A 12,584-nucleotide genomic window follows, 5' to 3' on the forward strand; every position below is an offset into this window, starting at 1 on the left:
AAAAACCGTGATGGACCCACCTGGCAGGATGCGATGATCCTGACCATCCACTAGATATTGATCAGATAGGAATTCCCATTTGTGAGATTTTTGTACAACCATCCATCAATGGTTGGATCAAATAGATGAAAGAACATAATCATCTGACCTTGCATCTAGGTGGGCCCATCATTGATGGGACCAAGAAATAGAACTTCCTTCCTTTTTATTTCGTTTCACGTTGAACATTTCTTATTTATTAACCGTCCATTTCAATCATAAATGATTATCGATATCATCACATACATAAAATAATCACATCCATACATATAAACATATATATTTATTTTAATCTGATGGACGGCACATAATCTAACATGACCAAAATCAAGCCCTATGTTTGGTGGGCCAGGGTTGGAGGGTCACAATCTGAAGTGGTTGAGGAGAGTTCCTTAAGTGGATCATCTGACCCCACCACCATCCTACCCTGTAACAAGATACGGTTGAAATGGTCCCCTTCTCCTTACCTAGTTTAGGGAGTGCAGGCACCCTGTACTGTGCTTTTATTACTGCGTATCTGGACCTTCCTACCCCTTGCTTATTTTCGTATGAAAACGCTCCATGCGTGCATGTCCCACCTATGCTATTGTGGGTATTCCACCATTTCTTAAATGATGGTGACTGGTCCACCAACCTCATCATGCGCGTGTACATCAATCTGTACCGTCTGAATTACAGACCCTACCGTGGGTGGGCTGATTAAATGATCTTAACCATCTGGTACGATAGTTATGGTCCACCGAATGGATAACTTTCAACCTTTCATGAGACATCCAAACCATCCAATAGGTTGGCCCCACTACAAGGATCACCTCGTGCAAAAATCATCGATATGGACTCATTGAATGGACCACACTTGTATTTTCCAACCATATGGTGGCCCCACATGAGTCACTACCGTTTAAGAATTTGTGGAGACGCACACAGGAATCTACCTTTTTTATAGTGGCTGCGCTTACCTATTCCAAGCCCCACCTCCTCATGTGGGGCCCACCTTCTTAACGTGCGCCATGCACACCCTACCTCAGCATATATAAATATTCTTAGTTGTCTACCAAAGAGAAGAAAAATAGATAGTAGTAGGGCTGAAATGGTTGTTTCAAAGACCTATTTCCTAAAGGTGAAGCTCTCTTATATTTCTATCTTCTCTCTATCTCTCTTGTTCTCGGTTATAACCTATACATCCCTGCTCGAACAACATCAGAGAGTGCGCCATTCAAGAAAAAGCGCGGCCACCGAACAATCCGAGACGTTCAATTTCCTCGCAAAAGAATCCGATGGGACCACAACCCATATCAGCTTGGTGAACATGGAAGAAGAAGAGGAAGGGAACGGTTGGATCAAATGGCAAGCTCTAGGCAATACGACCACCATACGTTTTGATCGAGTGACCGAAGATCTCAGGTGGGAGGACTTTTATCCTGAATGGATTGATGAGGACCATAAATTCAACGCACCCAAATGCCCGATCATACCGATGCCACGGTTCGAAGAGTTTGGAGCGTTCGATGCCGTGATCGCCCGTGTCCCATGTGGTAGGGACCCGAATAAGGGGGACAGGGATGTGTTCAGGCTACAGGTCCATTTGGTGGTTGCTAATCTAGCAGTGAGGAGTAGCCGGGGAGATGGACGGTCTGTGACCGTCGTGCTTGTGGGGTCATGTGAGCCCATGTGGGAGATCTTTAGGTGTGACGATCTTATTAAACGTGAGGGAGATTCATGGGTTTATAGACCCGATTTGAAGAGACTGAAACAAAAGCTTCTCATGCCCGTCGGATCTTGTCAGTTGGCAGTGCCCGTCGTTAAACACGGTGAGTTGGGCTTCTCTTTCCATCTATTAATGTTTTAAGACCCGACCCGAATTTCATGTTGCTGGTTCGTCCAAACAGTTAATTAAGAGTGCATCCGGCAATATTTCTGCTGATCAGGACTGTTGATTTAGTGGGCCACGGTGTGGATGGGCGATAGGCCAAAAGTTGAAGTGATTGGACAACTATCACCACATTGAGCTTCCGATAGAATGGGCACGCTGTCCAATTACTTCGATTTTTTGGATATGGCCTATCCACGTAATGGCCCATCAGAACAACGGTTTTATTGACCAGTAATATGTTGCCACGTGTGCGGTTAGCAGGGAAGTGCATGGAACTTCTTTGGACGCGGATTTCCTGCCAAAGCCTTTCCAAGAAAGTTCCTGCATTGGGATGCTACGTGGGGCACTCCATGACGTTTCTGAAAAATCTACCCCGTCCATCCGTGTTTTCAGATCATTTTAGGACGTGACTCTAAAAATCAGATGGATCCAAAATTCAAGTGGGCCGCACGAGAGGAAACAGTGGAGTTTCAGTGACCACCGTTTAAACATTTGTAGGGCCATAAAAGTTTACTATAAGCTTAATATTTTGTGTTTTCACTTCATCCCACTGAAAATGAACTTATAAACAGTTTTGATGGCATATAAACATCAAGATGTAGCCTAGGAAGGTTTGAGCGGTGAAAAACTCTTTCTCCAGTTTTCATTCTTGCATGGCCTCCTTGACTTTTGGATCCAGTTGATTTTTTCCTCACGTGGCAAAAACATCTGAAAAAACGGATTAACGGGGTAGATTTTTCAAAAACATTATGGTGTGTCCCACGTAGCATCCCAGCGCAGCGCAGGAACTTCCTTGGAGCTACCTGCATGTTAGGATTTTCCATTAATAAAATGAATTCTACCAAGGTTGGCCTAGTTGATCTGATTGAAACAACTGCTGGCCTAGATGGTTGAACGAGTGGGACCCTCTGGTTGGATCTGTTTCTTTAGTGGGTCCACTCGTTTTGGCGGTTCGGGTCATCTGATGGTCCAGGTTTTAAACACAGCTATTATATGCTGTCCACTGTATTAATACATGTATTTTAATATGGTAGGTTGCATTAATACTTGGATTTTGTCTGTCCAAGGTTTTAAGACTTGGCGGGTCCCAAGCGACTCATCCAAGTAGATTCGATTGCTTAAAACGTACGCTGATTGCGTGCTGGCCCTGCCTGGATGGACTCGGTACAGGCAGGGGTTCTGTGGGGTCCACCATGACTTTTTGTTTTTATCCACACTGTCCTTCCATTTTGCCGGGTCATTTTAGGGCATGCAAGCAAAAATGAGGCAGATCCATGGCTCAAGTGGACCACACGGTGGGAATTGAACACCGACCGTTCAAAACTTCCTGGAAGCCTTGGAAGTTTATGAACCGTTTGGATGGGTTTCAACTGTCATTGTCGTTATCACCGCTACTTGTGGTGTGGCATACTTAAGCCTTGGATCTGCCTCATTTTTCGTCTAATACCCTAAAATGATCTGTCAGAATGAATGGACATTGCGGATAAAACTCATACATAATTATGGGCCCCACATAGCCCTGCCTGGACTGAGTCCGTCCGGCAGGTGAAGGACGCAGTCCGCATCCTAAAACCATGACTTTGCCCCCACACTAGCATGAATAGGAGTAGCATTTACATTGGGGGTTACATTCCATTGGTAGAAACAGTGGGACCCACATCTGTCTAATTGGGGCCCACAAATGACCGGTAAGCCTCTGATCATGTGTGGACCACGGATAATTACAAAGTCAGCTGACCCACACCGTTCAGTTTTCCTCTCCAATTCCGTACCATTTTAGACTCATGCTTACCATATCGTACGGACGCGTTTGGCTAGTGACTCTGCCACTGGCCGAGTGGCTAGTGGTCTGTGCTCTGTGGGCCCCACCATGATGTATGTGTTTTATCCACGCCGTCCATCCAGCTTTTCAGATATTTTAGGGCTTGATCCCAAAAAATGAGGGAGATATAAAACTCAGGTGGACTACACCACCTGAATATAGTAGTGATTGAATGTCCACCGTTAAAACCCTCCTAGGGCCCGATGTAATGTTTATTTGACATCCAACCTGTTGTTTAGGTCTTACAGACCTGGATGAAGGGGAAAAGAAAAATCAGCTTGATCCAAAGGTTTTTTGGCCCACAGGAAGTTTTTAATGGTGGCCGTTAAATGAACACTGTGTGGTCCACTTGAGATATGGATCTACCTCATTTTTGGGCTCATATCATGAAATGATCTGAGAAAATGGTTGGATGACATGGATGAAACACATACCTCATGATGGGGCCCACAAGCACTGGCAGGTTCACCTATTCCAAGTCGTCATGCATCGCAGTGCGAATCGTGTCTCATGCACATGTCTGAGCAATTGGGACCCATGATCGGGTGATCTGGACCTTCGAGCTTCTAATCCCTTTGATCGATGTCCTTCAAATTGACAGTTAAGAGAAAACCACACCAACCGTCCATGGAAAAGGACAGATATTTGATGGATGGTTATCTCCCGGTGTTCCCCTGTTGTACGGATCATGACCGTACTAAATGCATGCAACATGACACTAGTTATTTTATAATTTTCTGAAGTAACACAGCCACCTGATACCTAATACATATATGAATATGTATGCGTAAAAGGAATAATCACATACAACCGTGGAACTAAGCTTACCATGCTACACCAACTTTCTACCAACTGGTCACATGCACAGGACATCCAAGCCGCACAAAAGGTGTACATCAATCCAAACCATCCAAATGACTGACCAAATTGTAGATGGAGCACAACCCAAATTTTTACGTCGAGAAGATAGCAATAACAATCTAATTTTGCCCTTATAATCTGTCTACTTTACTTTTTAACCGTACATATTTGATAGAAACAAATTGAAAGGTCATGATTGCTTGATAAACGTTATTTTAGTTACATGGTCGATAGGTATATTTAGATTATTATGGTAAATCAATTAACATGGTTTCTTGTATATTAAAAGTTATGTACTTAATTAACTACATTTTAAAAAAAAATTAAAGCTAAGTTTGGGTGTGAGTCTAAGTCTAAGTTCGGGTTGGATCAGGTTAGGTTGGTTTTGAAGGAACTTATGGTATACCTTAATTGTGAAATTGATGGATCATTTATACATCAATAATAAAAATTCAACGGCAGAACCTTGAAGTATATTCGATTGGGAAAATATTCTTGATTCCTCGATATAGCTGATGAAAATGTTTATTTTCTGTACCTTACACCTTTAGAAAAACCTTCAATAAAATTAGGATTTTCTCTCTATGTGAATAAAGAAATCAAGATATCTATTTATAAAAAAAACTTAGAGAAGTTTACCTATCATACTTCTCTCATATAGGGTTTTTGCAGGGTAAGCTTTTATATCTGGATTAATAACTATATATAGAAACCATATGTCAAGTGTCCCACTCCAAACATATTTACAATGATCACAACTAGAATGGGAATCATTAAATCATTCAATCTAAATAATCCAATAATTTGATCTAAATCAATAATCATACGTGGCTCACTTGAGGAAGTCTTAAAATGTAGACCTAGTTCAAACTTTTAAACTCAAAATAGTGAAGCTTGAATTTTAAATCCAGAGCTCTAATCGGTGGATTCATAGGTTTAACTTTTTGGCTTGGCTTATGTAAGCCCAACTCATTTGCACTCGTGGCTGGCTTCATCTATTAGCCCGGGACTCCACGCATAGTGAGACCCCCCTGATGGAAATTTTAGGATAACATGTACCAGATGTGCTTGCTTGTAGATGGTCAGGGATATACAACCGTGAGGACTTAGTAAATCTCTCTTATGCATTATCACAAACTATCCAAAATCAGTAAAATAAAAATGACGTCACACACGTTAGGTTGAGACTGGGACTTGCAAACTCCTATTTTGAAGAAAATTACTGTCCTTTGGGAGTAGATGAGCCAATGTTCTTTGATGGGACAATTCTAACCGTTCATGCCATTAAGTTGTGTAATTCAAGCCTATAGTTTGGTCATCCAAGCCATTGATCTGTTATTTCCAAGCAATATGGATGGGCCATCCTCCAAACATATCTTTGATGGGACTATCTTAACCTTTCAATTTGATGCTCTAGAAATGGACGGTTGATTAGTGGTTAAAATGGTCCTGTAGTTGAGATTTCATATGGACGGTCCATCTTGATTGGCCCTAGCAGAAAAATGGACTGGATTGCTAAACCATGGGTCCCACTTGCACGACTGAAACGCAAGTATACTATGCATATCCTCGGTCGAGGATCATACAATTCCTCCGCCGCCCAAGGCGAAAGCGGATTTCGTGCAAAGCCTTTCGCAGGTTCCTGCGCAAGGATGCTGGGTGGGGCCCACTGAAATGTATGTGAGAAATCCATTCCGTCCATGTGTTTTTAGATCTAACTTTAGGACTTTACCCCAAAAATCAGGTGATAAAAAAACTCAAGTTGTTCACACAAGAGAGAAAATTGGGGAAAGAAATTTCTACCGTTGAAACCCTCCTAGGCTCTACATTGAAGTTTATATGATATCCAAACCGTTTATAAGGTCATTAACAATGGGATGAAGTGAAAACACTAGAACTATAGCTTGATACAAAACCGTTACGGCCATAAGAATGCTTCAACGGTGCTCACCGAATTACTAATGTTTCCTCCTGTGTGGCCTAATTGAGTGTTATATACACTTCATTTTTTGTAAAAACTCAATAAAATATTCTATAAAAACGTATGCACGGAATGGATTTTTAACATAAATTGCATTGGCCCCACCTAGAGTCCTTGTGCAGGAACTCTCCGCACAAGGCCTTGGCAGGAAATCCGCGTCCGCCTGGACCGAGTCCCCTCCTGGACTGGACAGACTCGGTCCAGGCAGGGGCTCTGTGTGGCCCACCTTGACGTATGTTTTTTATCCACTCAGTCCATCAATTTTTTAGATTATTTTATTGTATGATACAGGAAAAATGAGGTAAATAAGAGGCTCAAGTGGACCACACAGTGGATTGAACGTCCACCGTTAAAAACCTCCTAAGATCTGCAAAAGTTTTGACCAAGATGATATCTGTTTTTATCCCTTCATCCAGGTCTATCTGACCTTATGAACAGGTTGCATGTAAAATAAACATCATGGTGGGCCATAAGAAGGTTTCAACAGTAGGCATAATTAACACCGTTGCAGTATGGTCCACTTGAATCTCTGATCTGTCTCATTTTTCAGGCTCGTACCCTATAATAATCTGAAAAATGGATGGACGGCACAGATGAAACCAATACATCACGGTTGGCCACACAGAATGCAATTCGCGTCCCCTTCAGGCGTGGACTTTGCTAGTATTTATAGTAGAGAAAAAAAAAAAAACTTTGATACTCTAGCAGACAGTGATAGATGATACACAAGCACTTAAAAATTACATATGTGGCCAAAAAAGAACTAAGCTTTACAAATTCTGTGTCCACTTTAGATATATCATGAGCCAAAAATTAAGAATATTTTATTCTCTGATTATTTGATTATGGTGAGCATTTCTTGGACGGTTGAAATAAAAGTATCCAAAAATTAGAGATTAGGATTGCCCAACCAATCCTGCGTATCAAGCGGCATACTCTAACAGATCATAAAAACAATCCCTTTCTGATTATAGAAGCCAATGACCAAACCTTCTGACTGAGTACCAAGAAAACTTCTTTTCCTTTTTTATATTTAGGAAGCTTCCATTAGAAAGTTTTGCAAAGCCCACACGTGTACAATACACCTCATGTGCATGCCACACATGTGCCAGCATAGCACGATATGTCCAAGATATAATGGGGCCCGCAATTTACAAAACAAATGTACCGTCTGAAAAAGCTTAAATTTTCTAACGCATTTTTTGTTACCAATATTGGGGCCACATGTCGAGTGAACCAGATTTATTTTTGGGAAAGCATGTAAAAGGACGGACCAACCTGATGGATGGATTAGATCTCACACGCATGTACCATGCTGGCACGTGTGTCACCCTCGACTAAGCCGACTAAAAAACCAGACGAGGAGCATTAGTTTATTATAGACAACTGATCTCCTACCATGGTTCACTTTTTTTTTTTTTTTTAACACGGGCGCACACACTCCCACACACTCACGGTAGTGGTATTTCACCACTTATGGGTAATCGAACCTTGACCCAGTGTTGAAACTCCTGAGAGTCTGCCACTGGAGCAAGAGCAAGGACCCAACCTACCATGGTTCACTTAAAATCCCATCTTTACAATTATTTTCCTTCAATGAAAAGCTTTGCTAAGCTACACACGTGTACAATAAAGCTCATATACACACCACACGTGCTATCATGGCATGATATATCTGAGATCCGATCTTGACTGGCCAGCTTGGCTCGGTTCAGTTAGCAGCTCGGGCTAGTTTAAGCTGAGTTCGCCTTTGCAGCATTTCCACAAATACCTGGATTGAACGTTCAAAATTTCAGTGTTTGTAAAATAGCAGTAATAGTTTTACATGTATGTTGTCAAACACCTTCTGAGCAACATAAAAGCCAAGAAAGAGGGTGGAGAAAGTTTTGTTGTTGCCAGCATTGGAGATGACTAATTTTTATGATAGAGAACTGTAAGATTGATTTACTGACTCGATTGTTTGGATCACCAAATACGTGTAGAATATCCATTCGTTCCTTCCCAAATAGTTGTGTAATATTGTGCGGGAGAAGATAGCTTACAGATGGATTACCTATGTAAGCTACCATGGGTAGAATTTTCCAATACCTTCCTTGCCACCAGCCATACTTCGTTGAGTCATTTCATCAAACACTTGGTGAGCAAAATCAATATCAAAGTAACTGAGTTACCGCACCGGTTCGATCCGAGTTGGATTCAAGTTGGGTTCGATCCGGGTTGAGTGGCTCGAACTCATTTTCAAGCTCAAAATCAGTTTGACTTGGCTCGAACTCAGCTTCGAACAAAGTTGAATCGAGCTTTTTCGAGTTGAGTCAATCGAGCTAACCAAGCTAGCTCGGTTCATGTCCACCTCTACTAATATGATGGATGATTGGTTCTCACATGTACGCATCATATTGGCACATGTGTGGCATGTACAGACAATTTCATTTACACGCGCACAATGACAAAAAAAAAAAAAAAAAAACTCTTAAAAGTACAGTGTCTTTGAAAGCCCAAGTAAATAAAAGATTATAAGTTTGGAAAAAATGTCAGACAGTCCAACCTACTTTCAATTGTAGGTGATGAATTCTCATAAGAACAACAACAATATTGTAAATATTACAAAACGGTCTTTATCCAGTTATTTCTATTTGTTTACTAAAGTAGGTAAGCTTCTCTAGTATTCTTTTTCAAAGTTAGCTTAAGCACGTGACGCCCGTCGAATAAAAGTAGTTTATGAGAGAAGATGGGTGAGATAATATGTCACCAACGATGTGGATAGTTTTTTGTTTTTTTTTTTTCCTTTCTTTTTTACACACTCACACAGTAGTGAAATTTCACCACCTATGGGTACTCGAACCTGGACCAGGTGTTGAAACTCGTGAGAGTCTACCACCCGAGCAAGAGCAAGGACCCAACAAAGTGGATGGTATAGATTGCCTTAGTCCTGATGAGCCACTATAGATCCATGGCTCAGATGTGCCACACCACAGAGGATAGTGGGTAATCGGATCCCGACCATTGGTTTATGTGTGGGCCCACCATGTTGTGTATCTTTCACCAAACCGATTAAGCAAGTCTAACTCACCAGATTAAAAATATATATAATAATAATAATAATAATTCAAATGGTCCACACTTTTATTACGAATTTACCCTCTCCTAGCCATCCGTACACATGTACCGCGGCATGATACACATCACATACAGGACCTGAATCTAAATTTCCCAAATTGTGGGCCCCGTAGATGAGGCATGACCCAGGAGAGGATTAGCTGTTACCCAGGTGACACCTTAGTGGGTGTTACCCCAGCCATGTGAGGCCCTCCTTGATGTATTTGTTGTATATCCACACCGTCCATCTGTTTTTCCAACTCATTTTAGGATGATATTACAAACCTTAAGAAGATCCAAATCTTAGGTGGACCATACTACTAGAAACAGTGATGAATGACAGTTAAAAACTTTTTGTGGGACAGAAAAGTTTTGGATCAAGCTGATCTTAGTATTTTTCCCTTCATCCGGGTCTTTTTGACATTAACAACAGGTTGGATGGGAAATAAACATTAGAAACCCTTATGATAGGCCCTTTGATATTTTTAATGGTGAGGCACTCAATTACCACCGTTTCCTGCGGTGTGGTCCACCTAAGATTTGGATCTGCTTAATTTTTGGGATTGCTTTCTAAAATGGGCTACAGAAACGGATGGACGGTGTGGATATACAACAAATCATCAAGGTGGGCCCCACGGAAAGCATGTTCCCTAAAGTATTACCCGGGTAACACCTAATCCGCTCCCGGCATACCCAGATTCCATTTATTAGTGGACATTTATTCGTTGAAATCAAATCATTGAATTTGCTATTTTATTGGTCCAATCTACGGCTACCAATCAGACAACTATTATCGTCCTTCCTAGCATGCAATTTTTTTTTTAATTATTATTATTATTATTTTGAAGCATCTACATTGGTACCCATGATTTGAACGGTTCAGATTTGGTTAAGTGCATGTCATGTGTCCACTGGTTGTGTGCATGAGTATGGAAGATCATACTCTTCCATAACATTAATGTCTTTATCTTCTTATGTTTTGTTACGCCTGTCTATTAAATATTAATCCTTGTTGGTTTGATATTTGCAATGCAGGCCAAGGAAAAATCCAATATGATTTCTCAAAAATCCAGTACCCGCAGGAGCACCCAAGAGTTGCGTACGCAACTGTTCTCCATTCATCAGAGAGGTATGTCTGTGGGGCCATAGCACTAGCCCAAAGCATAATCCAGACCAACTCCACCAAAGATCTGGTCCTTCTAGCCGATAGATCAATAACCAAGAAAAGCAGGTGGGCTCTGAAAGCTGCTGGATGGAAGATCAAGATGATCGAACGGATCAGAAGCCCGCAGGCCAAGAAAAATGCCTACAATGAGTGGAACTATAGTAAGCTTCGAATATGGCAACTCACTGAGTATGATAAGATCATGTTCATTGATTCGGACCTGATCGTGCTAGAGAATCTCGACCGTTTCTTCACGATGCCCCAGTTATCCGCTGCAGGAAACAACGGTGTGTTATTCAATTCTGGAATCATGCTGATCGAACCGTCCAATTGCATTTTCGAGATGCTGATGAATAAGAGGGACCAACTTGTGTCATACAACGGTGGTGATCAAGGGTACCTAAATCAAGTGTTCATATGGTGGCATCGATTGCCAGGGAGATTAAATCGTCTTAAGGTTTTTAAGCGGACCCACAATAGGAACGGTCGTGATTTGCCCAATGCCTATGCAATTCATTACTTGGGTTTTAAGCCGTGGTTGTGCTACAGGGACTATGATTGTAATTGGGATAAGAAGGACCATCAGATCTTCGCCAGTGATTTGGCCCACCAGATATGGTGGCAGGTTTATGACTCCATGCCAACGCGGTTGCACCGATTCTGTGCGCTCTCGCGGGGCATGGATAGGTGGCTGAAGAGGATGAGAGAGAGGGCCCACATTGCTAATTTGGACGGTGGGCATTGGAAGATCAAGGTGAATGATCCAAGACAACTTCATTGATCATGTAATCTGAAAGCATATGTGTGGAACCATGAAATTAGACGGTCTGGATCAGCATTGAAGGTGTGCATGGTGGACAGTGATGTAGTGATTCTGACCGTCTATCTGTTGTACCCGACCAGGGACGTGTTAGCCCTCAAAATCTGACAGACTAGAAAATCCATATCGTTTGATCTTTGGCCTATTTTTTTTTTTAATTTTTTTTTTATTATTTATTGTCCTTTTTAGGCCTCAGATTGAAGGGTGAGGATCTTTTGAACGTTGAGGATTTTGGGTGTACCTTATGGAAGCATGATTGTTTGTTTGTGTATCAATTGGAACCGTTCATCCTGTTGATTGGCTTAGATGGAGTGATCCCCTTCAATCCAACCGCATATAATCGGATGTATAGATGGCCTTGATCAGCGGATAAAATGGACGGCTCGCGATTCACTGGGTGTGGCGCAAAGTGGGCCACACAGTGGCCCTCATCCAACAACGCACACCTTTTTATTTATGGATACCATGCATCCTGTTGTCTTTATGTTCCATCGCACAATCTCAGCCATTGAGGTCTTTCCTTCTTTTACGCTGGATGAGGACATTGATTTCGTCCTTCCATTTTTAGGCCCACCGTGGGATGGATAATCCTGTCCTGCTCCTGTATCTCTGCAGGGTATTTCATATGGGTAGAGCCATCAAATGAACGATACGGCTTGTTAGTCTTTATTAGTTTAGTGTGGAGAAATTTACGACTGTACGACCCGTTTATGGCCCATTTAGGAGACTAAGCCCACCTCATTTTCCCTTGCGAGAATACGCCCCAGCTGTACGGACGCCTTTCCAAAGTTCGAAAATGCCCCTCCTATTTCAATTTTAGTCCACTGTCTCGTTTACGACCAAAAACATGTCCGAACTCGTGTCTATCAACCCTATCTCTTCTTTTCAAGTATTTTCTTCACTAAATCACCATATAATCTTCATTTT

The 12,584-nt window shown here is 41.7% G+C and overlaps 1 protein-coding gene across 1 annotated transcript; it reads left to right on the forward strand.

Moving 5' to 3' along the window:
• The first annotated feature begins 1,118 nt into the window (after positions 1 to 1,118).
• LOC131226045 (UDP-glucuronate:xylan alpha-glucuronosyltransferase 2-like) lies at positions 1,119 to 11,948 on the forward strand. Its single transcript, XM_058221704.1, has 2 exons — positions 1,119 to 1,850; positions 10,708 to 11,948. Exons 1-2 carry the CDS (start codon positions 1,130 to 1,132, stop codon positions 11,616 to 11,618), a joined length of 1,632 nt encoding a protein of 543 aa, XP_058077687.1. The 5' UTR covers positions 1,119 to 1,129; the 3' UTR covers positions 11,619 to 11,948.
• Positions 11,949 to 12,584: the final 636 nt, after the last annotated feature.

Source organism: Magnolia sinica, chromosome 14 (genome assembly GCF_029962835.1).
Source record: "Magnolia sinica isolate HGM2019 chromosome 14, MsV1, whole genome shotgun sequence".
Classification (NCBI taxonomy): Eukaryota; Viridiplantae; Streptophyta; class Magnoliopsida; order Magnoliales; family Magnoliaceae; genus Magnolia; species Magnolia sinica.

Coding starts and splice junctions, on each gene's coding strand:
- LOC131226045 (XM_058221704.1), top strand. CDS start 1,130: ATGGTTGTTTCAAAGACCTATTTCCTAAAGGTGAAGCTCTCTTATATT. Junction 1,851..10,707: donor AGTGCCCGTCGTTAAACACG/GTGAGTTGGGCT, acceptor TTTGCAATGCAG/GCCAAGGAAAAATCCAATAT.